At 41.0% G+C, this 26828-nt stretch overlaps 1 protein-coding gene across 3 annotated transcripts in view; it reads left to right on the forward strand.

Moving 5' to 3' along the window:
• The first annotated feature begins 200 nt into the window (after positions 1 to 200).
• The window catches only part of Palld (palladin, cytoskeletal associated protein), a 393294-nt gene continuing 366666 nt past the window's right edge, over positions 201 to 26828 (forward strand). For 2 of the 3 annotated variants that reach the window (XM_039094914.2, XM_039094915.2), the window contains exons 1-2: positions 202 to 378; positions 16442 to 17446. In XM_039094914.2, the coding sequence (XP_038950842.1) occupies positions 16515 to 17446 (932 nt within the window). In that variant the 5' untranslated portion in view covers positions 202 to 378; positions 16442 to 16514. Of the gene's footprint in view, positions 379 to 16441; positions 17447 to 26828 lie in introns of all 3 variants that reach the window. The other variant, XM_039094916.2, reaches the window with a different exon arrangement.

Below are 26828 nucleotides of genomic sequence, written 5' to 3' on the forward strand. Positions count from 1 at the left end.
GGGTATTATGTTTAAATGTCATGTCATTTTCAATTCATAACTATGTTTCCTTCTATACCAAGTGGCTTTCATTTCTAAGAACCCAGCCTCAGATCTGGGGCTGCTTCCCAACCCACTACTTGGAGTCCTGATTGTGGCACTCAGCTGAAACATGAGTTCAGTTACCAAATATAGCCGAGTAGAGTAAGAGAACAGATGAGAGTCTCAGGCCACAGTTGTCTCAATCCCACAGACCAAGCAGTCCTTAATGGACAGGCAAGGCAGACCTCCTCTCACCAGGAGAGAGAAGAAAAGCTCCTGGGAAATCCATCGCCCTTGCGAAGGCTTCAAACCAACCAAGCATTGAAAAGTTCTGTACACAGCTTAACACACTTACTGGTAAGACGACACTTTTAAGACTTTTAAACTTGGAAATATTTCAATAGCTTTGCCTGGCACTGTGATACTATTTGGAAAATGCTTGAGTTTCTTCCTTTCATGAGGATAAGAAATGTAATGTTAATTTTGTATTTTTCCCCCAAAACAGGTAACACATAAACTTTGCTGGATTTCTTTCTGCCCACACTGTCAGACAACTACCTTAGGTTTATAATCTTAGGTGTGCTAAATCATTCTGATCAACTCCAAAAGGGTTAAATAAGTTTGTGTTGGAGTCAAATTTGTCAAGAGGGTGTATGTGTTATATTTCATAGTAAATGAAACTGTAGCCATCTTGACTGTCATCCATGTTTAAGCTAAAAACTGATGGCTTAAAATAATAAACCTTGATCTAAAATAAATAAACATTAAGGTGTCAAAAAATAAACTTTAGGTTTTAAATATTTTGAGTTATTTATTATCTCTTGAAAGATTTGAAATTAACCAACAGGACATAAGTAAATTAGTTGGGCATAAAACCAGGTAATATAATTTTAATGGATACATGAATAAAACATTTTTGACTGTGGATATCTACAGTGCAGTCTGTCAAAGATCAATATCAAAACCCAGTCCTGTATTGTGCTGTTTTTAAGCTACTGAGGAAATTGTCTTGAATCCAACACATGATGTTGGTGAAGAATTATTTCAGTCTCATATTACTTTTTAGCATTTTCTAAAAATACTGATTAACTTCTAGTGTAAATACTACAGCCAAATACAAGGTCTATTACTTGGCAATAGAAAACCATTCAAAATCTGTTCCACTTCTCTGTCTATCAAAACCATGCCCTTTTTACACGATGAAGATACTATCCAACTTTTTTTCGCAAAGAAATTGAGTACTCTGCTCAAATATTCAGAACTTTGTAACTGCTAACTGAAGAGGAGGTCAGCGGTCCTATCTAGCCATAACCGGTTCTGTAACTACAGGATTGCACATTCCTGGTCCTGTTGCTCTGGCATTGGGTGTGGGCTGGGGTCCCTTTCTCTGGCTCTATGTCTGCTTTCTGACCAGTCTTCTTTGTTCTGCAGCTAAAAGTGGATATTTAAATTGCCACAGGTCACACTTCTTCTCACGAGAAGGAGTAAGGATCACTCTGGGAAGTTACCACCATTGTAACTTCTTGGCTTTGGCTTTGTTGGTTTTGTATTCTCATTTCTAAAGGTGCAAAGAGGAAATATTTGTGTGTGCAAAATAAGTTGGCCTAATTCTTTAACATAAAGTAACTGATAGTCATGCAAGGCCAGGACAAGAGTCCCCACTGCTTAAACAGGGTAGTCAGGGGCCTTTGAAGGACACTGTGATTCTGGAGTTCACCTATGAATCAAGTCCATGCAGAGTGAGTGGCCAGGGCCTGGTAAAATTCCAGCCAAGAAAACAAAAAATAATCAAAGCATTATGACAATAATTTGCAAGTGACACAGCATCATAGCAGAGACTATAGGAACATCTTGGGTAAACAATTTTACTACACACAGGAATAAAACCTTTTTGACTGGATATCTACAATGCAGTCTGTCAAATGTGATTTTTGAATGAAAGTGATAAATGAACAAATTACAAGTAAAAACTACAGTATTCCCAGTGGATTCAATATGAAGATGATAAAATGAAGAGGTTACCAGGAAAAAACCTTCAAGTCCTCCTCATTAAACACAGTCTATGGCTGTGTCATAACTGGATGAACTGTCAGCTTCCGTTTACAATTTAGATAAAATATCTTACTTTGACAGGGTGGATTGTGTATAAAATCACAGGGTGAATTTGAGATACCTTTTCACAATGGCAATTATCTGATGATCAAAAAGAAAAGAAGCTTCCACATTGTTAAACCATGACTTTATAACTAAAGTCATTTTGCATCAAACATAGGATTTTTGTGAATGTTTTCACATTTGGCTGTTGTTGCCCTACAGGGTTCTTTATAATGACCAGAAAAATTACTGAAATGAGGAAAGAGAAAACAGAGATTTTAAAAAAAAAAGGAAGAAGGAAATAAGAAGCAAGAAATTAGTCTAAAATTAGCCATGATTCTAAAACAATAAACAAATAAGCAAACAAACTTCAAAGCCTCTGTTCTTAGCTTTGACCTTCATAGATAGGTTTTCTGAAAAACATCAGCAATATTGAATGGTTTAATCAAAAGCAATTAATCCTTTTTCTGTGACTATAAACAAACAAATGAGGGTGCTTAAATATCTAAGTCACTTACACTAGAAAATTTCCGCCTAAGCTTATGACTTGAATTTCCTATTTCCTATCTAAATCCCACCATAGAGCTGATTGGCTTACACTCTTCCAACACTTGACATTATTTATTCTTATGCATATGTGCATTTTCAGGGGACTATTGAACCATCTCTCCCTGTCTGAAACCTCCAAGGCACCAGAAGAGTGCTTCTTTCGCCCTAGTACACACGATTAAAGGATATAAGATTCCGTCTCCTTTCTAGCATCAGTTTTTCTTTCAGACTTCTAGCAGCTCTGTGGAATGTCTTGGCCATGGTGTTTCTTGACATATTCTACAGAAACCAATTATTCTCCTCTTTGCTAAACACTTCCAATGATTACCCATAGTACCAGCAGTGGGAAGAGAGAGCTCTGTAGTTACACACAAGCTTCGATGCTGAGTCTGCCAGCTCCGAATGCTACACATTGAGCCAAATATTTCGGCCTTTTTCTTTCAGTCTTGGATAATAGAAATACTAAAGTAGAAACATGATGTGTGCTCCATCAGGGTCCGATGATTTACTGTGAGAATGATTAACTCAGAGGCAGTCAGTCATAGGAAGCTTTGGTTTTACTCTGCTATTCTTATACTCTGCACTGGCTGTGTGTGTCAAGCTTGTCTTTCTTGCATTCTGTTAAGTTTAAGAAATAATTCTTAAGCTGAGTGTGGTGTCACATGCCTTTAGTCCCAGCACTCAGGAGGCAGAGGCAGGCAGATTTCTGTGAGGTCCAAGGCCAGCCTGCTCTACAGAGTGAGGCTAGGACAGCTAGGGCTGGTTATACTAAAAACTATGTCTCAAAAAAAAAAAAACAGAAAAAAAAACAAGAAAAGAAAGAAGGGGGGAGAGATGGGGAGAGAGAGAGAGAAAGGGAAATAACTCTGGAAGGTTTCTCATAAGGTTTCATATGTGTGTGTGTGTGTGTGTGTGTGTGTGTGTGTGTATGTGTGTGTGTGTGTGTATATATATATATATATATATATATATATATGCACATATATTTTACTCACAATATAGAGGATTCTCCTAAGTGTCATGAATGTAATTTTTCTGTGCATCAAAGTCAACAATTGTAAAAGTCACGGTTATTTATAACATATAGATGTGCCTATCTTTTTGCTGTTTTCATATTCATAAAGCATTGTGAAATATATATATATATATTACAATTTCAGGACCTCAAAAATAAATGCTTCTCCAAATACTAGGATAGCAATACTAAGATTTCATTTTTGTTTTACTTTTTTTTAACTTTTTATAGATTCCTCATGACTTTCACACCATTTACTCCAGTTCCACTCATCTCCCTACCACCTCATAGTCACCCTTTGCCCTTACAACTTCCTCTCCAAAATAAAAAACACGAACAATCAAAGCACAGAGCGCACCTCGTCCTGAAAGCTGTAGTTTGTCACAGTGTGTACCGAAGTTCACACACCTTCTCTTGTAAACGTTCACTGCGATGAGTCATTGGTCTGGTTTGAGATCTCCGGCTTCTGTGACAATATTGGATCCTCACAGGGCCTCCTCCCATTTATCCTTTCATTGCTCTGTGTCATGGAGATTCTGCAGCTTCAGATAGCACGACTGGCCCTTTCATGTGTCCCAGCCATCTGCAGATGATTAGATGGTAGAGTGGCCAACTCAAAGCTGTGGACCTGGGCCTGGGTGGTGGCTGAGCTGGTCAGCCTGCCAGCTCTTCCCTACCCAAACTACCAAGGTGAGCCCTCCAGACTGCTCTGACTAGGCCATCCAATGTGGCCATCAACAGGAGGCAGAGTCCTGGTCTCATTCCCTCACCTCCAGATGCTGACTCACCAACACTCATGCTTCCAGGGCCAGCTCCACTGTGATTCCCAGTCAAGGCATGAGGCCCTCTCCCAAGTGCTGTAGCCTTGGATGGGCTGGACCACCTCTCCTGCTCTCACACCCTCAAGGCTCACTCACTTGAGCCTTCTCCATCAGGGCCAGCTCCACTGTGTTGCCCAGGTGAGCTGCAAGGTCTGCTCTCCCAGGTGTCATAGCCAGTGAGGGGGCAGGGCTATCGTGCCCTCAGGGCCAGCTCTCCCAACTACCATAGGTGGTGAGGAGGAGGCCATCAGTCCCACATCTAAGCCACCTCAGCTACCTCAGGCTAGATGAGTGTTAGGGCCAGTTCTACTTTTCCCCCAGGATTGGCTCACCCTGTCCTCCTTGACCAAGTCCAGCCCTACTGTGTTGGTTCTCCTGAGGGCTGCAGGTAAGGGACAGAGCCAGCTCTCCTGCTCTCATGACCTCAAGGCCAGCTCTCCCCAGTGGCAGTGCCAGTTTTCCTGAGCTCTCACCCGGGGGACCGGGTTACTTGCACCCACTATCAGGGTCAGTCTTGCTGTGCTCTCCTCTCCAGAAAAGGTACAGGGTCAACACTAAAGTGCTGTGGCTGGTGAGGGACGTGGCTATGCTAAGATTTCTTATGTTAGGATGTATGATACATATACAAAATCCAAAATCTTCAATATAAACACCATATGCTCTTCATTTTATACTATAATTTCACAGAATTCAGATGATATTAACTCAAGAAGAAACTGTGAGCCATAAAATTACACATATAAAGAACCGACTAATTGAGGGGTATAAACTTTACAAAATGAGTGAAATATGCACAGAAAGTTAAGAAAATGTGTGATCATAGGAGTTTACACTTGGAAGCAATATCTGTTTAGAATAAGCAAGAATTCTGATAGGTTGTGTGCTCATATCTGGAGGTAGTTGAGCGTCTTGGTTACCTCGCGGTATTGGCTGACCCTCCCAAACCTTTGCAATACCAAATGTTTACTTATGAGCAGGAAATTGACAACATGAACACATGTCAAAATGTACCTGCAAGAATTTGCCTGCAAAGCACTGTGGGAAAATATCAGCAGCTTCTGTTTCTCTGGTAGTTTAAGGGAGACGAAAGCCTGAGCCCAATCTCAGTGTGTGGCAGTCATCACCCATCTCTCCAACAATTGAGAGGCTTCCAATCAATCATGGTCTATGGACGTCATTAAAAAAAAAATGCCCAAAAGTCAGCCAATCCAGGAAGGATAAGAAGGCATTTAAGTATAAGAAATACAGAACCTGGAAATTATTTCTTAGTTTACTACTCTTACCTCTTCTATTAAATGTTAGATTGTAGATGTGAAGAGCTCAGTGGTGGGGCACTTAGTATGAGTTCTGAGCCCTAATTCTTGGACCCAACAATGAGCAAAAAGTCAAAGGAATGCTGAGATGTTACTCCTTCAGAAGGTTATGTCCTTAGGCTTCAGAAGAGAAGCATAACTCATAGTAGGTACCTTTTTAACCATGTCCATATTACATGTCTCAAAGAGTTAGCAAACTTTACACAATTCTGTTGAATATCCTTTATGGGAAATGTTTAGAACCAAAGATGTCTCAGATATTACATTTTTTCAACATTTGTATATACATAATGGGGCACATAGGAGATGGGAGTCCAGACTTATTAAGCAAAACTGTTTTATATATACTTTACATATGAGGCCTGAAAGTATATTCTCAATGGTATTATTAATAATCACTTTTAACAATTTTCATGCAGACAACAGGACTCGATGGTGGAGAATTTTCTACTTGTGATGTCATATCAGCCAGTACTTTAAAAAGCCTAGGATTTTAGACCATTTGGGGATTTCCGGTTTTGGGATATGGGGGCTCAGCATGTACTAGAATTGCTGGCAAACAGAATGGGTGATTATTTTGCTTCTGATTTTTTCCCAAGACACTTTCCTTGGCTGTTGATAAGAAATGTAAAAGTCAGAATCATTAGAGATAAGTGTTTAATATGCTATCTTTTTTTTTCCTTTTTTTCTTTTTTCTTTTTTTCGGAGCTGGGGACCGAACCCAGGGCCTTGCGCTTGTTAGGCAAGCGCTCTACCACTGAGCTAAATCCCCAACCCCTTAATATGCTATCTTTAACGTTTCTAAATGAGCGAGTGGTGTACCTCTTCCTCGCAAATACCCGCGGTTCTGTCACGAGCAAGTCCACTGGTGGCATAGTTGGATGTGTTTTAGTCTTTCCAACATGTGGGAATTTATGAAATAACAAATGTACAAGCCAAACCAATTTCTCTGGCTTTAACTGAGAAAGCACTCCTGATTCCACTTAGTATTGATGGTCAATAGCAAACACAGATACTTTGAGTTTTCATTTCTTAGTGTTTGTTGGTTTGTTTGGGGTTGGGGCTTATGTGTGCCATAAGATGAGTGTGGAGGTCTGCATAGAGCTTTCGAAAGTTGGTTCTCATCTTGTGAAGGCGGCTCTCATTTCTCCTTCTGCACTGCATACTCCGGGCAAGCTGGGCTACAAGCTTCCAGGTGATTCTCCAGTCACTGCCTTCCATCTTGCCATGGGAATGCTGGCATTGTAGTGTGCAGCCGTCCATCCAGCTTTCTATGTGATTTTCAGGGATCAAATACAAGTCACCAGGCTGCGCAGTTAGTATTTAACCTCTGAGTCACTTCGACAGCCGCGCTGATCCCCAATCTTAATTACTACAATAATTGTTGGATCATGCATCATACTATATATGTGAGTATTGTGTACGTGTATTCTGCCATGTATGTGGGACACAATGGCTCTTATAAGAGGCTGAAGAGGCTACCCTGTTCAGAGGAACTACACTGAAAGTCAGGGCAGGAAGTTGATACAGATGCAAGGGGGATACTCTATAGAACTGGATCAGAACCGCAGGCACAGAACTGCTAAGAGTGCAGAGCTGTCAAATGCGGGTCTCAATGACAAGTAACTTTAAATGTCAGTTTCAAGTGGCCCATGTGTGTCAGAGGTGAGAAAAACTATTTGACCCGGAACCTGGAACAGGGGCAGAGGTCTTTTTCAGTAACATTTTTTCAGTGATGTAATAAGTGAGACAGCTCATTATGAGTAACCAGGACATGGGTTAATGTTCCTGTCCTATCTTAGTCTTGTGCCTATCACGCCTCCTTCTTTTCCCTGAATCCATGTTTCCCATGGAACTATTGCCAGATGACATACAGACCCAGTCTCTGGGCTTCTTTTCTAACTAGCATCTCCTGTGATTGGTTGTAACAATCTATGACCATGAGCTTACTCTCAGCAACTTGGTCTCAGTGGTGTATTGCTTGCTCTTAGAAAGCTGCTTCTTCAGGGATGGGCATAATTTGATGACTTTGATGGCATATGTGTATGACACAGACCCCTGTATATGATCCATGCACTGCTTAAAGATGAATAGAATTGCCCAGTAGTGGTGGTGGACGTCTTTAATCCCAGCACTCAGGAGGAAGAGGCAGGCAGATCTCTGTGAGATAGGCCAGCTTGGTCTATAGAGTGAGTTCCAGGACAGCCAGGGCTACACAGAGAAATCCTGTCTCAAAACAAACAAACAAACGAAACAAAATCTGAACATTATTCTGTGATGCCTGACCACCACAGAGGCATAACCATGGGTGCATCTGGATTTACCTTAAAGAAGTTGGGAGAAAGGGGATGCTCTTGAAATATCAGACTACTCTTGTTGTTTCTTTCTGAACAATATATTAGGAACAACCCTGGGTTTTGATTGTCCCCATGTTCTGAGACTGCAACAACACAGTAGCTACAGGCCCTGCAAATTCTGGACCTGGGTGCCATCCAGTGGTGAGATCCGGAAGTAATTATAGACGCATAGAAAATAGGCAGTTGACTTAGAATTCTTAGACGGACACACATAGCAGGTTAGGAAGACAAAAGTAATACTTAACCTTGAGACAGTATTGCATGACAAGCATCTTGAGTGTTGAAAAGAAAATCATCCCCTCACTGGATAATCAGAATGAGGTCAGGAAGCTTGTAGAATGAGGTGTCAGGCAGGAGTCAATGTGGGGAAGGTCTTAGAGAGGTTTTTTTTTCTTTTTTTTTTTTTGGGGGGGGTGCTCATTGGGCTCGAAGAAATAATCATTTCAGTATTCTAAAAAGAAACCAAAAGACACAGAAGAACTTTTTGTAAAAAATAAAGCAGTAATTCTTGAGCTTCAAGCTACACTCAGTAAAATTTAAAGTGCAAAAGAGGCATCCACAGGGGGCAGGCGGTGGGAACAGCAAACAGGAGGAAAAATACAGCAAGAGGAATGGCTGCTCAAACATTTCCGGTTGGCATAAAGGAAACTGTGAGGAGTGACCTGTGTGGCTTTGGGTACAGTGCAGACAAAGGGCAGGCAGTTGTGTGGGTTCAAGGCAGACTTGAGAATGCCAAGGAAAGGAAATAAAATAACAGAAAACTTCATGAACTGAAGAAAGGTATGGATATATAGAAGGTCAGGGGTCACAAGTCAAATGTAAGTCAATGAGATCTACACCATGATGGGTTATAATGAAAGCATTTTAACATGATTCTCAAGGGTGAAAGAAAGTGAGCACTCAAGGATGTGAGAGAGGGGGACAGGTAATTATGTAAGTGAAGCCCAATTTACCTGACAACCAATTTCCCAACAAAATCAAATAGTCTAGAACAGTACATCTCAACCTGTGGGTTGCAAACCCTTTGGGGTTGAAGGACCACATATCAGATATTTACATTACAATTCATAACAGTAGAAAAATTGGAATTCTGAGGTAACAGCAAAGAAAATAATTTTATGGTTGGAGGTCTTCACAACATGAGGAACCCCACTAAAGGGTCAACAGTTTAGGGAGATGGAAAACCGCTGTTCTGAAAGAAAGTAGCATGAGTTTGTTTTTTCACAGTACTAAAGAAAAATTATCAAGAAATAATTCAGTGTTCCAAAAACCTATGCTTCGGAAATGGCAGAGACACTCCCAGACAAAGAAAAGCTGAGAAAAAAATTGTATTTTCAACACACTTACAAAACAATCTTACAAAGATATACAAAAGGAAGAACTACAAACTGGAGGAAGGGCCATGATGATAGCTAAGAAGAGAGCATAGAAAATCGCCAATAGAGTAATTACACAAATTCAGAAGATGCTAATATTTAAACAAGATGCATAAGACATCCCTAATATGTGAAAGGCAACAGAGAAAGGAAAAATGGGGACTGGAGAGATGGAACAGTCAACTAAAGTGCTTGTCTCAAAATTATAGCGCCGATCCCCAGGATCTGTGTGTAAAAGAGGAGGCCCATGGCGTACTCCTGGAATCTCAATGGTGTTAGAGGCAGAGACTGGAAGCTTGGCTATGTGGTCACTTCCACACCAATGAAAGACTTGTCTCAAAGGGAAGGAAGCACCCAATCTTCACATATGCACTGTGTCGGGAGCTGGAGGGTAGGAGCATCCATGAGTTTACCAACAAGTCCCAACTCACCTGGAGGAAAAAATGCAAAATGAAACACTAAAATTCAAATTGTGGGAGAAATGAAGTAACATCGTATAATCATCTTCTATTAGCTCTTTGTTTAGCCTCTTCTTCTTTGGTTCCTTTTGTATCTCAATCAGCTTGTTAAGTTGCTGTTGGTAAAAAGTAGATTTCTATGAACAAAATATTTTTGCCTGTATTTGAGGTGCTATGCTCCCATGCATCAACATGGGTATGGTGTGTGTGTGTGTGTGTGTGTGTGTGTGTGTGTGTGTGTGTGTGTGTGTGTTCTGAAGCTGACATGGACTGTCTTCCTCTCCCTATCTCTACTTTTATTGATTGAGATTGGGGTCTCTTAATTGAATCCAGAACTCATCGACCAGCTAATATAACAAACCAGCTTACTCCATGCACCCCCCAAATCTATATACATTTATTTGGGGCTAGGGTTGTAACTCACTGATAGAATGCTTCCTTAGGATGCCGAAGGCCCTAAGTCCAACGCCTAGTGCTGAAAGAAAAAATACATAAATATATATTTTTAAAAGGATAAATGCATTGATAACATACTACTCAAAGGACTCAGAATCAAATTGCATTAACCAGGGAATTCTAGAAATTTTCCAAAGGAAGTGGACAGATGAACTGGTTAGACAAGCAGGATGGAGAAAGACAAAAGGGGGCATTTTAGGCAAAACGGACAATATATGCAAAGTCATGAAAATCTAAAAGAACACAAAAGGTCTAAGGAACAGAGAGGCAGAACCTGGGTTGAGAGCAGTCTGTGTTTAAGAGGGTGTGCCGGAGAATTGTCAGATCGGCAAATTGTCTATAGGTAAACAACTCAGATAGGCCGTGAAGCTTTTCATACCAGTCAGGAAGTACAAGGAGGAGGCAGAAGGCATTAACCAGACTGTGTAAAAATGTTCTCATTTAAATCTTTGATCCCTAACTGTAAATTGCTTAAACTATATTAGTGGCAGATAATTGCCATTTTCCTCTGTATGTTTTTTTTTTATGTTTGATCAATCCCTAATATTGGACTATTAAAAATCACAGAAGAAAAACTACCTGACATACCTCGTCTTCCGTGAACTTTCCTTTGCACTGGTACACAACTCTCATTAGCTGCATGCTCTACCATTCTATGACAGGAAGTGAAAAAGAGGATCATGAGGTTGAGTTACATGGGCAGACCCAAGGAGCAGCCATTTCCCCTGGGGGAAGAAGCTAGAACCACACATATTCCAAAATCAGAATTATGGCTTGAGGCAGTTTTAGGAGAGATGACATTTAAGCTAAACTGAACTGAGGAAAGATGAAAAGAAAAAAGACGGGTTTTCAGGCCACTCAAACTACTGGAGAGGAAGCAGTCAAAGATCAAAAGCTACAGAGGATCCCTCTATTCCTCAAGATGCTTGTGCTGCTTCCTGAAGGAGAAACACTTTCCTTCTGGCGAGTTGCATGTAGTTTTAAAAGCTACTGCGTTTGCCAGGGGTCAACCATGCTCTGGCTCCTTCTGGCTCCCCTTTTGCTCTACTGACCTTTGCTCTGGGAAGTGGACCATGCTACCAGTCCCACCAGAGACCCTTGAATCCTCAGATAACACACACACACACACACACACACACACACACACACTCACACACACACAAACACATTTCTTTACAATTTACCTCCTTGCCACAATTACTGGGCATTACTTTTTCTCTCCTAGAAAAGTGTGCCCTTACCAATTTATTATATCTGTCTCTCCACCTTCCCCAAATCTTGGTGGCTAGTCCCACCTAACCCCTGCCAAACATCCTTGGCCACTCACTTGTAGCAGAGGCGGCAGGTCTTAGCTCCCCTCGAGACCTTACATGGTTGCTGCATTCTTACTCCTCCAATGCGTGGCAGGAAAGACCCTCTCCCATTCCTTCTCTGCCTCTGCCTTTTCCTCCTGGGACCCAGAAGTCCCACCCTGGCCTTCTTTACAATCAAGAACCAACTGGGGAACAGGACATTAGAATCACACTTCCCCTTACACTGTCATTTCTCTCATTCCTTCTTTACAGACCAAAAGCAAGATAAGTTGTACTTTTTTTTGCTTCATAGTCCGCATCTCTCACAGCATCATCAGATTAGAAAAAGCATGATTTAGCATCCAACAGGAAGTCTCAGTGAAATAATGGAGATGTTTGCAGTTGTGTATCATTCCTTTGGAAGATGGTCTTTTCATTTTTGAAGTGTTGACTGACACAAAAATCTCTGAAGCGTAATTTTCCAGTAACCTCAGGCCACCTAGAAACCTTCTTGTTCATTGCATGTTGAGTGAGCGTTTTACTTACCCCGCGTGCATGTTCCAGCAGCAATAACTGAGCTGAAAATTAAATCTAGAGCAGGTACGCAATCATGCTATTAATTCACTTTTCACTGTGCAAGCAATTTTTAAACCTAATCCTGACGACTGAATCCTATAAGGTGGCACCTGTTGAAAAACTAACACGTGAGTTAGTAAGCAGGTGAGACAATATATGCCTGCAGCAAACACTCCCAACTTAGCAGTAAGAATTGGCTGTTTCCCATCATTCACTTGGCTTAAGCTCCCTTATACAATGCTTTTCCTGAAGCTTTAAAACGTATCATAGTATGTTGATCTTATACTAAATTATAAAGGAGTTAGTGATGTATGGAGCTTGTTTCTGATCTTGTTTTATTAATATGATGCATGGTTTAGGAATCTTGCTTGTAAAACTATAATGTAACAGTGCTAAAGTACATGGTTAAGACAGCTATAGATTAACTGCCTGGACCTGAATCTTGGTTCTTCTCTGTGCGGAGGGTCTCACTGTGGACCCTGGCTTGCTGGGAGCTTTCTTCTTAGAACAGGCTACCTCCCAACACCTGGGTCCTGGATTATAGACATGTGTAACCATGCAGGGCTGAGTGTTTCCCAGATATACAATTTTTTTCTAGTGAAAATAATACTGACTTGGATTCTGTATAATTCCAAACACTGTATTTTATTGTTGTATAGATCTTAACCAGTTGTAAGTCTACCAAAAAGTTTAAACACTCATAATCACTTACATATGTGTGCAGTCTTCAGTGCCTTCTTCGAAATGGGGTTGTAAACTCTTAAATGGTTTCATGATTAATTAGCTACATAAAATTTTATATGCATATTTGTTTTATACTTGTTTACTTTTACCATGATTCTGTCATCTCAAAATTAGAGTTGAACTGCCTGTTGCTCATAAACAAAATATATTTACATGTTAAAAGTGATCTGAGTACAAACTTCCTTCGTGAAGAGAACAATTAGGAAGGTTCCATGCTACAGAAGAGTCAAGACAAAGAAACTAGAGCAGCGGCTCTCAACCTTCCTAATGCTGTGACCCTTCAATACAGTTCCTCATGTTTCAGTGACCCCCGACCATAAAGTTATTTCATTGCCACTTCATAACTATAATTTTGCTAACATTACAAACTGGAGTATAATATCTAACAGAAGGATATCTGATGAACAACCCCTGTGAAGAGGTTGTTGGACCCCCAAAGGGGTTGTGACTACAGACTGCAAACCACTGAACTAGAGAACCATTGAGTTGATAAAGGTAAGTGCGATGATAGGAACAGGACAGTGGAGCTCATCAAGCCTAGCTCATCAAGCTAGATAAGCAAGCAGTTCCAATGCCAAAAACCAGATGTTCTTAGATGGTAAACTGCTTCACTTGGTCCAATTGTCATACTTCTGGGGAATACCCCACCAGGTTACTACTGGCAGAATGTGTTGAAATTCACCATGTTCAATATCTTCCTTTGATGACTTCTAAATGCTATCTTGGGGACTTTCTAACTTTTCCTCCTATGATGCTGTAAACAACATCTAGTAAAAGAACACCACAACTAGAGTGACAGAAGACTCATTGCTTCAGTGAGCAAAAGGGGAGTTTAAACTGATGCCCAAATGATACTATCATTTGATTCCAATGATATTCACAGATAAATGTCCTTTACAGAACACCTAGCTGTCTTCTACATCCTTTAAGACTAGACTGCTCCTCCCCACATTGTTCCTATGGTTCCTATGCACTTTTCACATTCTTTTGACACTCTATCAGATGTTTAGATTACCTTCACGTCATTTGTTTAATGGCTCCAACTTCCCTATTTTATTACCCCATGTGGTGGCTTTTTAACTCTTGAATGGAAGGACTATGTCATGATTCTAGATCAGAAAGCAGTCAGCAAACATCATCCTCTGGAGTTAATCCATCCTATTGACATTTTATGTACAGAACTATGGATTTTTTTCCACTGCAAAAGAAAAACCCTTTAGGGCCTTGGCAGATGACTCAGTGGTTAGGAATCTTTACTGCTCTTTTAAAAGACTAGTTGAGCACCAATATAGGGTGGTTCACAACTTCCTATATAACTCTAGCTCTAGGAAATATGACACCCTATTATAACAGGACTTTCTCAGACCTGTCAGTGGTATAAATAATGACACAAAGGCTTTTTAATATTTCAAAGCTTAGGCCTTTTAGTTAGGGCAGTCTCCCAGACAGCTATCTAGCTTGAACTGACTAATCCTGGCATTATGTCCCATCATGTGCCTAGTTCTACCTCTCTGCTCCACTCTGGTCCCTCAGTTCACCTGTGTGTCTCCTGGTGAATCTTTGAGTCTCATTTCTTCTCCCAGCATCCCTCTTTCAGAAGTTCCGCCCTCTACTCTCTGTGCAGCTATTGGCTGTCAGATCTTTATTACAGCCAATCATATACCATTGTAGATTGCCTCTAGGCTAGTGAGGAATGACAATACCAAGATCCTCATGGCATTTAGCTTGCTGCCAGTAAAGAATGAACATCGAATATACAGAGACATACCTTCACATAGTGTACCCCAACACTCTAGTTCACCTATGAGGCCACCTGCATGTGCTCATAAACAAGTGTGTGCACATGTGTGCACACTGCACAGGTCTTTAATCCCAACTCCTTTCATAGACTGAGGCTAGAGAACTGCAAGTCCAAGGCCAAAGTCAACCCGAACTACATAGTTAGGCATGTTTCCAAATAAAAACAAAACAGGAATGCTATGACTTTTAAAAATTAACATTTAAGAATCGGTGTCCACAAAGTTTGTGGACATAGTCATGCTAATTAATTTATATCTCATTTATGGCTGGCTTCATGCTGACATACCAGTTAATAAATATAACAGGAATGCTTAAGCCGCAAAGTTAAAAACACAGTACATTTATACATCCTTTCTCTCAAGAGAGAGAACAGTTTGGAAATACTTAGTATGGAGTGCACATTTACTCTCAGCACCTGAAAGTTAATACGTGATTATTGCTAGCTGTTAGAATTATGTTGAATGAATGAATATACACGATGATGACTGCACACAAAGAAATGTTGAAACTGTTTATTAGAAACATAAATAAATAAATACATCATAACTCGTAAACACACAAATGCTTGATCTTTCTATTTATACTTATTAAATGGGTGAAATCTGAGATTATACATTTGCCCTTGGTGGATTCGAGCCATGTGAACAAAGTCAGTGTTCTATCAGAACACTGCCTTTGTCATCATGACACAAACCAGAGTCACCTGCAAAGAGCAACTCCAATCAAGAAATGGACTCCGTCAGATTGTCCTGTGGCCATGTCCAGGGTCATGTTCTTGTTTTATGATTGATGTGAGAAGACTGAGCCCACTCTGGGCAGTGCTACCACTGGGCAGGTGCTCCGGGGTTGTATGAAAAAGTGAGCTGAGCACGGAGAGCAAGTCAGTAAGCAGCATCCCTCCACGGTCTCTGCTTTAGTTCCTGCCTCCAGGTTCTTGCATGAGGAAGCTTTGGCTTCCCTCCATGATGGACGGTAACCTATGAACCAAATAAACTTTTTCCTCCCAAAGTTGCGTCTACTCATAGTTTCGATCTCAGCAACAGAAACCAAACTAGGACAGTCAGAGTTACTAAAATTCTCAAGCACTTATCTGAAAATATTGCTGCATTGAGACGACTGGTAAACTCTGTGATGAGAGAGGAGAGGGCACGCAAAACGCCCCCTATGTGCCCACTGTGGACCTGCCGTGCCGAAGACATCCTCTCCTTGTATCATTTGTGAGTAGTTGCTCACTTACAGAGTGCATGTCAACCTGAAATTACAAACCATGCCAGACATTTTAATCCAACCTCTAGCTCTTAGATCTGGAAGCAGAGATAAGAAGATTGTGTGTTCAAGGCCAGGCTGAGCTACATAACAAGAGGTTACCTCGAAAATCTAAAATAAAAATTTAATGGATTGTAAGTTGTAAGCACACAAATATTTGGTCTTTCTTCCAATTTATAGAATAAAGAAGATTGCTATAGTGGCTCATCTTAAAGTTTCTTTCAATTTCTTGTTACTAATGATATGAAAAAAAATCAGGGGAAGGGTTATTAACACTGATGAAGATTCTGTGTTGTCTTTCAGAAAGCAAGAACACAGGTTTCCTGTGCCTCCAGCTTCCTGCTACAAGTAACAAGTGTGTGTAGACTGCTCAAATATGTCAGAGACTTCCTCCCACGACTCCTTCTATGATTCCTTATCAGACGTGCAGGAAGAGGGCAGAAGTGCTGACTTCTTCCCAGGCCTCTCTGCTTTCCTCAGCCAGGAAGAAATAAATAAAAGCCTTGACCTGGCACGCAGAGCTATAGACAACTCTGAAACTGAAGATTTTGACTCCGAAAAGGAGATCTCGCAGATTTTCAGCAAGTCTCCTACGAGCCTCTGCGAAACTCCTTCCTATGAGGAGAAGAAATCAGGCGAGCAGACTTCCTCAGAAGGACCTCGGGATAATAGGCGAGCATCTGTCCAGCCTCTAGCAGAACAAGCTGAAAGGATCACTTCCCCGGCGGCTTCAAAGAGAAAACCTGGGGTATCACCCCTGCTGGCCAGCCCCAGCTACATCCGGAGCCTACGCAAGGCTGAAAAACGAGGTGCAAAAGTTCCCAATCCAAGTGCAAAGCCCAAGGCTGCCCAGCAAAGCAAGACTGGCCCCCAGAGCCAACTGTGCGACAAGGCAGCTAGTTTCATCGAGGAACTGACGTCCATATTTAGAGAGGCAGCCAAGCCAAGAAACAGAAGCCCTAATGGTGAGTCCTCGTCACCAGACAGTGGGTATCTGTCTCCTAAAAATCAGCCATCAACCCTGATGAGTGCCTCAGCCAGCCAGAGCCCCACTGCAGACCAGCTAGACCAACTCGAGATGGACGCAGAGGTCAAGCAACCCCAGGGCAGCCTTTGCTACCAGGCCCACAAGGCTCCAGAAGAGACCTTGCCACACACTCACATCCCGCACCCACAGCCCCAGAAAGCCCGCCACTTGCCATCATCTGCACCTCGCTTCATCCAGAAGCTGAGGAGCCAAGAAGTTGCCGAAGGAAGCAGAGTTTATTTGGAGTGTAGAGTCACTGGAAACCCAGCTCCCAGAGTCAGGTAAGAACTCTTATTGTGAATGTAAAGCGACTTTGTTGACTTCTGGTGTTACTTCAAGGGAGAAGAGGAGAGATTTCTTGGGTTGTTTGTCCTCTGGTCTCTGCAGTAGAATTTTCTCAAAAACCTGCCAGACAAAAAGGAGGCCAAATAGCCAACACCACTAGGTACCCCAGGTGGGGCAGGTAAAGAGGCCATGAGAAATACCAGCAGGCTGTTATATAGGAGTGCAGATTTTACAGAGCCTAGGCAGTGTAAAAATGGTAAATGGTTTATCGGAAGTGAGGAGAAAGGTGTGTGGTTTTAATCCTGAGTCACTGAAGAAGGTAAAAAAAAAACTACCCCAAAGCTAGAGGTACAGAGATGACAGTGTACAGAGATCAAGTAGAGATAAACCCTAAAATAAACATCAGGCTTAAGGAATGGACCAGGTTGCCTTATTAATTAGAGACAGACACACACCCACATCTCCCAAATGTGGCAGCCAGAGTAGGCAGAATTTCTGTGTCAAAGACCAATAAACCAAGTCCGTAGCACAGCAGGCTGGTTTCCTATGTTTAGCGACAGGACACAGCCAAAGATGAGACAGCGAATTGAGTGCAAACAGAGAGCCAAAGAAGAAGGCTACCTCTATGTCCATTGTAACTCCTATAAATTCTTCTTATTAAGCTACAGGGTGTATCCCTTCTGTGCAATAAAAGTTTAGGAGAGGGCCCTTAAATTCATATCGCGGGGCTTCCAATCAGGGATCTTCCTTGGACTCGCCTCTTAAATCAAGACACTTTTGGGACTTGGTGTCTTTAACCCTGAGATGAAAAGTGTAATAAGAAATCACATTCTGTTTTATAATGTCTGAATTGAATCGTATGTAAAAATAACAGCGCCTTACTGTGGCCTGTAGCTAGTGTTACCTAGACTCCTTAGGGTGTCTGATTACTTAGTTGCGAGTCAGGTTTACACTATAAAGATGGGCATTTGTTCAGTTATTTGGAGGCTTCATCCCAACGATGCAAATGTTTAAAAGCAAACTCAAGTAATTTTTTTTTCTTTTTTTCGGAGCTGGGGACCGAACCCAGGGCCTTGCGCTTACTAGGCAAGCGCTCTACCACTGAGCTAAATCCCCAACCCCCAAACTCAAGTAATTTAACTTACAGAAAGAATGGAGTGGACAAAGTCAGCCACGTAAGTCAAAACAGCCGTTGTACGTGCAAGCTCACGCACTCGTTGCTGGCCTTGGTTTCTTACTTTACAATCATCGCTCAGAAGAAAGCATCAGGATGATTCACAAGCTCACCCTGTCAGTTTTTACTGTAATGTTTGATATTTTTAAGAAATGGACGGCAGGGGGCAGTAAAAACCTTCTTAATGGGTCTTTCAGCCGCTGTGTTCTTGTGTTCTACGTTTATGTGTTTTCCATAAGAGTAATGGTTTCTTTCAGATTCTATTTTGTTTTTTTTAAACCCACGGATTTTAGGAGCAAATACTCGGTGAGAAATATATTCGTATGCAAAACAGTGTTACTGATTTTGAAGCTTCGTGGTTCGATTTACATTTATGTGCAAAATAGCCTCTTCCAAGTGTAATTCAGTGGCGAATGCATAACTTGTCAAAACTGACCGAAAGCACTCCACTTAGCACCAAAGGACCCAATCAAATGAGCAGGCCAGGATCCCTTATTAAAGTTCAGTTAGTTGTCTGGTAACATAGGGAAGCATCAAAATCATGCTTGGGCTTCTTGGGGACAGTAGGTTTAGACATTTAGTTAGTAGCATAGTATTGTTAGTTATTTTCAAAGTACTAAAATCAATGACCGATGTTCGTTAGATATGGTAAACAGTCATTAAATCTTCGGTAAAAAATACTCCATTGTCCATTCTCTAGTTAACTGGCCATTTTGTATCCTTTAGGGTTCATTTTTGTTTTAATTTGCTTTAAGAAGAAGGATATAAATCTACAATGAGGCCAGGAGTTTTGTTTTCATTCCTGTTGAGGGATCTTGGTCACCTTGATCATACATTTGGAAGTACACCAAACTTCATGATCATTAAACTTTATTGACCACATGAGACATGTGATGGATGGTCCTAGTGGAGAATCTTCTGTGAAGACAATTTTGTGTCAGGAAGAAAACCTTTAATAAAACAGTGCTCACACGGGTACATGAGAAACTGGCTCAGCTTGCGTCAGTCCAGGGACACTGGCCTACACATTAGCGACACCTAGTTCATTGGCAGGATCTAGAAGTCGTTGATTGTCTTAGGGAGAGGAAGGGAGTGTCAAGGAATCTGAAGCAATCAGTGGGCAAAAGCCCAAGAGATACTGCTTGGCAAACACAGAGACACATAGTATTGGGCGGTTGGCAGCTGTCCTAGGAAGGGGCAGGGTGTGGCTGGGTGGGGGGCAGACCAGAGAAAAGAATGCACTGTTGGCAGGTATGGCAGCAGGTGGTGAGATCCTGAGGGACTAGAACACAGGGAGAAACTTCACTTGTCAATAGTATATGCAAGCAAGCAGCCAGACCAGGGTTCCAGGAGGACACAGGAAGAGCACAAGGAATTTGCATTCAGCTCTGATGAAATGAGGCCAACGTTTAGTGACTGCCTTTGTGCTGGAGCCAGGATGAACGAACAACTTCCTACAACAGCATGGCTAGGCTACTTACTGCTAGCTTAGAGATCCTTAAAGAAGGCCAAAACCGAGGCTGCTCCAAAGCCTCAGACCAGACTTGGTAGCACAAGCCTTTAATCCCAGCACTAGGAAGCAGATAGATCTCCTTTGAGTTCAAGGCCAGACTGGTCTACATAGTGAGCTTCAGGCCAGCCAGGGCTATATGGTGAGTCTCTGTCTTAAAAAGATCAAAACAGAAGAAAACCCTGGGTATCGTCAAACTAATAAATTAGATAAAGGAGCTCCAGTTAAAAGGAGGAGTGGGAGGAACAGTAATGAGAAGGCAGGCCAGTCATTTCATGGCATTCCTACTTTAAACACGCTGTTCCCACTGGTGCAATGTGAAAGCAATGTTCTTTCCCTCCTTTATTCTTACTTCTCCAGACAAAAATCTCAACCATTAAAGGAAAGAGAAGTTGTGTGTACGTAGCATTAAAATTGTATATAAGGGTCAGGAGAGATGGCTTAGAGGTTAAGAGCACTGACTGCTCTTCCAAAGGTCCTGAGTTCAATTCCTGAAACCACATGGTGGCTCACAACCATCTGTAATGGGATCCGATGCCCTGTACTGCTATGTCTGGAGAGAGAGGCAGTGTACTCATATACATTAAATAAATAAATCTTTAAAAAAATAAAGAAAAAATTGTATATATGTTATTTCTTAACAATTTTAGCTTAAAATTTTTCAAGATTTTTTTTATTTGTGATTGTGTTCTTATGCTGCTGAATGTGTGTCTCTGTAAGTGTATGTGCACATGTGTGTGCAGTTGCCCCCTGGGCCAAAAGACAGCATTAAAACCTTCTGGGCCATTTGATGGGATGTGAACTCTGATCCTCCTGATTGAGCCGCAAATACTCCTAACCTCTGAGCTGTTTCTCCAGTCTCATACAAGTTGAATTGTTACATCATCTGTTTCTCTATTCTGTCCTGTCCTAATGGTGCTCCTTTCTCAGCCTTCAGAGGAGCATGGGGGCGGACACCACTCACCGTCCTTGGTCCTCTGCACTCTCGAGTGGATAACTAGTTCATAGAAGGTTGTGGTATATACCTATAATCCTAGCACTGGGAGGATAGAGGCAGAATGATCTTGAGTTTTAGATCAGTCTGGACTAGATCTGAGTCTAAATTTAGTCCCAAAACAACATGACTTTGTTATTATAAAAGGAGTCTTCCTCCTCCTTCTCCTCTTCTTCTTCCTCTTCCTCCCCTCCTCTTATTTGTTCTTCTGGGACAGAGTGCCACTATGTAACCCTGGCTGACCTGGAACTCACTATGCAGGGCTACATAGGACCAGACTGACCACAAACTCAGAGATTCATCTGTCTCTGCTTCCTTGGTGCTGGAATTGAAGCATATACCACCAGACCTGACCCAGTTTCTGCATTTAAAAATATTTTTAATGGAACTTGTATCTTTTAAACCACTTAAATTTAAGAGGCCCTAGATATGAAACTGTACAGTGATGTATCAAATAGTAAAAAAAAAAAGTTAATTAATCACAGAGCCTAGAATGTAAGTCAGGTGGTTTTATTCCATATCATTCGGTCTGATCCATAAGAAGGTCCCGCCACTGTCCTTCTTACTGAACTGCTGTGTCTGGTTCAGTGGCAACCTCCAGAAGTAGAGAGGAGGAAATCATATTCCAAATACTTTCAAAGAGATGGTGGCGTGATATTTTCTACACAAAGAGATCCATAGTTCCTCATGATTGTGTCTCTTTCTCTTCAACCCATTAATGATCATCAGTCAGCACAAATGTTAAAAGAGCCTGCATATTCTCTGCATAATAGCTGTAAAGAAATCTAAGTCTTCTAGTTGTGAGCAGCGATCTACACACTTTCATATTCAGAAATAGTAAGGTGAATGCCTACATTTATGAAAGGGAAAATACTTTCAAATACTCAACTACTGAAGTAAAAAGGATCCAGCATACACTTTAATATTCCAGACACGGTTCCTCAAACAGATGCCTATTAGGCCATACTTACCAGTCTTGTAAAGTTTTATTTAATATATGTAATTGCAATTAATTAAATTCTTTTTATAATTAAAACTCAGCACCTTCAGTGCCTCCACATAGTTTACATGAGCAAGACCTTGATCCTCATCAAAACAAAGCAACGAGAGTGTCCATATGAAATCAATACAGCACTGTCTGTGGACATTTATGTTCCCTAAGGATAATCATAATAAATAAAACATACCACGGATATTTATCTTAGTAAGACCATCTGTATGGACTGTGGTGGTTTGGGACAATGTGGCAGTCACACCAAAGCCAGTAGATTATAAATGTGAATATACACATGGCTTAGCCCAAGATTATTCCAAGAATAGCCAACATTGAGAACTCTACACGCCACCAGATTATCAAAAAAAAAAAATAATCGACAATTACATTTGGTGTTACTACAATATGACACATGGTTATACGTAATTTGGAGCACAGTTTTAGGATAAGCAGTGCATTTAAGATGTACACACATGAAGCCTTTACATAACATCTCTGTAGAGATCTAATGTAAAGTGTCAAAACTTCCTTTCTAGAAGTTCTAGAAAAAATTATCGCAGTCACCCTTGAGTGTGCTTGTTCTCAACCCCATCTCTGGTCCATCCAACAATCTCCCTTTCAGATCTCCAAACTGGGATTCTTCATTCCGTCACCTCCAGTGTGCTCCCCTCCAAGCTTCATGCTCTCTCTCAGATACTAGCACTGCCCTCTGATAGACTTCCTTGGGCCTACATTTGTTCATCCATGTCCCCATGACTCCCATCAGAGTCCTTTTCAGTGAACTGTCATCATAGCACTACATGCAGTGACTTTTTATATGGAATAAAGTGGAATAAAATACACTGTCCTGGCAGATCCTCATAAGGTCTCTTCTGTTTGATTTATCCCAGCTTCTTACCGCCGAAGAGTCCACATCAGCCTAAGGGACCTTACTGCACCTCCTTCATAGGGGCCCTCTGTGCCTTCTGCTCTTTCTCTGTGGAATGTTCTCTCTTCATATTTTTCCATAAAGTATCTTTGGGGTATGTCTTGCTATATCTACCCTAAGTTAAAAGGGGGTGGAGAGAGGTCCTGCCCATACCGCACAATTATAGTATCTGGCAGTTTTCTCCATAAACTTTTATGACATACTGTGGATTACTGGTTCAATTTTACTATCCATTTCCTTCAACAGAATTAAAAATCCTTGAGTATAAGGACCTACCTTTTTTTTTTCATTTATTGGTGTCTGAGATCTAAAATGGCATCTGACATCTAATATGTGATCAATAAATACATGTTGAATAACTCTGGGAGTAAATTCCACTCCAAGGTGGAAGAAAATGTTGCCCTGGTGTTCTCAATAAAACTGGAAAAGCTATAAAAGTAAGTGAATAAATTAAATCAAGATATATACATAATGAATAAACCAGAGGTGAATTTATCAGATCTGAAACTCAAAAATAAAATAGCAATTAAGAGTAAGCAAGTTAAAAAGAAGTGCACAGGGCTGGAGAGATGGCTAGCCGTTAAAGGCTAGGCTCACACCCAAAAAAAGAAGTACACAGTGGCTCAGTTAGCAAAGTGCTTGGTTAACATGCACAAAGCCCACGGTCTGATACCAAGCACCTGAAAATGAGCAAAGAAGCCAACAAACACTCGAACAGTGGAAGCAGGGGCCTTATCCATTCATAGCAAAAGGGGGATTGAGGGCAGCCTGGCCTCGTGAATATATACAACTAGCATGAATAAATGGTTTTCTTAAAGTTACTTTCTAAAACAACACCATCTTAAGCCTACTGAGGTTGTCAGAATACAAACTAGTACACAAGAATGTCAAATGTTACATTAAATATGGCAGTAACCACAGAAACAAAGAAGCAAGGGGCTTCGGTTGTGGTCACAGCATAACCTTAAAAGCATTGCCTTTTATCTTCCTTTACCATCTATACTATCTATGCACTGGTACTGTGCATAATTTAGTACAGAAAAACCACCCAGAAGAGCCAGGTGCATATAGCTCAGTGAAAAATCATCTGCCCAGCACATTCAGGCCCTGGATTCAGTCCCCAGTACCAGAAGAAAACCATCATTAAAAACGTCTTGACGTCTCTAGTAACATGAATTGAATAGGGTGGATCTTAGTCATTTCCCATTATAAGTTATTTGTTAACCACTTTTCTGGTTTGTGTCAGTGATATTTTAGGACTTTAAAAATCACTTTTTTGTTTTGATTTTGTCATGTTCCAATAAAATATTATGTTTTCAGTCTTATGCCAAAGACCTTTAATGAAATAGTCTACCCAGGTTTTTGGCTACAGAAGATACAAGAAAAAGTCAAAATGTAGACACTTGAATTCATGCACGTGTGTGGAGTTTCTTACTCTTTTGTTATTGAGTTCTTTTTTTCTTCTCCACATGGGCCTTTTTGTGTAACAAATGTCAAGAAATGTTCCCTAGAACAACAAATTACTGTTGAACTAGAAACCAAAAGATCTCAGCAATGGAGTAGTGCCCTTCGGTGATGTGGAAATGGAACCTTCTCTCTGCCTTCTCCGGACATACTTGTCTGTGCCCCACAGACTAAAAGTGTATGGTGGTCTGCTTGATGCTCTGTCTTCCTTCCCACACCTCTGTTCTTTCTCAATCCACTTGTCTCCAGTACCTGCCCACTTGGAATTCTTCCTTTAAAACACTGGGTTTATCTCTATGGTAGTTTAAACAGAAGGCTATCATTGATCAGACTGTTGAATCTTTTGCTTCAGATCTTGAGAAAATGGAGTTGCTCTGTATTGCTGACACAGGAGGTATCAGACCTGTTGGCTGGAATTGCTGTTTCATAGTTTGAACATTTACAGATGGCCAGTTGCTACCTCACCTCCCTTCCGGGTTTCATTTCCTCTTCCCGGGCAGCAGCAGGGTGTGTGACAAGCACATTCATGATATCCACAATAAGGCTGCTCACAATGCTGTTTCAGGGAGTCAAGAAGCAAGCTTCAAGGCCTGGAAGATGGCTCGGAAGCAAAGGCATTTACTGTCAAGGTTGATGAGACCTAAATTCAACCCAAATGATGAAGCAGAGAACCAATGGCTACAGTTTGCCCATTGACTACCACATGAACAATCTGGTACATGTGCAGCTGTGCAGGCAAGGATCTTCACATGCACACAACACTATATAGATGATGATGATGAGGAGGAGGAGGAGGAGGAGGAGGAGAAGGAGAAGGAGGAAGATATAGATGATGGATGGATGGATGGATGGATGGATGGATGGATGGATGGATAAGTAGGTAGGCAGGTAGATGACAGATAGATAGATAGATAGATAGATAGATAGATAGATAGATAGATAGATAGAACATTAAATAAATAAAAAGCAACCTCTGTGTTCAAGAAGAAGAAGTAGTATTACTGCATTGAGGAATTTTTGTTGATGAAAACTGTCATTGATATCAGTCATCAATAGCAGGAACCAAACTGGGAATTCATATCAATTTATCTCTCATTGGGCAAGTTTCCATTGTTGACAAGAAAACAAATAAACAAACAACCATTAAAGTAAATTCACCTAAGAAATAAAGACATGTATAGCGAATCCCTTCAGAATTAAAAAATTGGCTTGAGAAAAAAAAAAACCTGTCAAAACAGCTGAGTACAGTAGATTGTAGAGTGAGAGAAATTCTGGTTATGCCATGTATCAGATAGGCAACTTGGTAAGTTTAAGCTTTCATGCCTCAATAGCCTTCCTAGTAAAATAAAATAATGACCGTACATACTTATAGGGCAGTGTTTAGGTCAACCAAGACAGATAAAGAATTTAAAATTGTGTTGGACATGCAGTAATATGCTAACATATATTAACATCTCACTTGTAAAGTTATTTTTTAGTGGTTTCTTTGGAACTGGAGAGATGACTAATTGGTTAGTAGTGCGTGCCGTATAATCACAAGGACCAGAGTTTGGGCCCCAGCACCCATATGACAAGCCTGGAGTCCCACCAACACCTGTAGCTACAATTCTGATGAACTCAACACTATGGGTACAGCATGTAAGTACATGCACATGTGCACACGCACACGTGCACACACACACACACACACACATGTGCACACACACACACAGAGAGAGAATAGTCACACACACACACAAAATACAATAACATAATTTATTAAATAAATGTTTTAAAAAGTTCTTACTTTTATTACTGTTGATTTGGTATAAGATCCCCCATATTCTATCTGCTCAAAAGTCATTGTTCTTCTTTTCTGTCTTTAAAATCTTTGCACTTCAATTTCCATTTTTAAATCCTAAGCATGCACAACACTATGGGGATAATGGGAAAAAACTGCCTCCCTCAGCAGTATAGGACAAACAATGAGCTTGTAAGAATCACAAACGCATGCTTAAAGGCATTTCCTTGTCTATTTCCTCAGAATCCTAGGTTTGCCTATCAGGGTCAGACTCCACTAAGAATTCCCTGGAGTCACTGTGTCGAGTCTCTGTATATTTCTACTTTCTAGCAACTTTTACTTTACTTGGCCTTCCGTTTCTTTATGGCTGTGGGGGATGGGAATCAAGTCAAGAAAAAGGGATTTCTTCCAATCCCCCACACACACCTAATGGTCTCTCCATCCTCTTGCTCCACCCTTCAGAGCTGTGGAGGTCAGCCATGTATCGGGACTTACAGTCATTGTGGAAAACTTTCCTGACCCAGGCCTCTTGAC

The sequence above is a fragment of the Rattus norvegicus genome, chromosome 16, assembly GCF_036323735.1.
Source record: "Rattus norvegicus strain BN/NHsdMcwi chromosome 16, GRCr8, whole genome shotgun sequence".
NCBI lineage: Eukaryota > Metazoa > Chordata > Mammalia > Rodentia > Muridae > Rattus > Rattus norvegicus.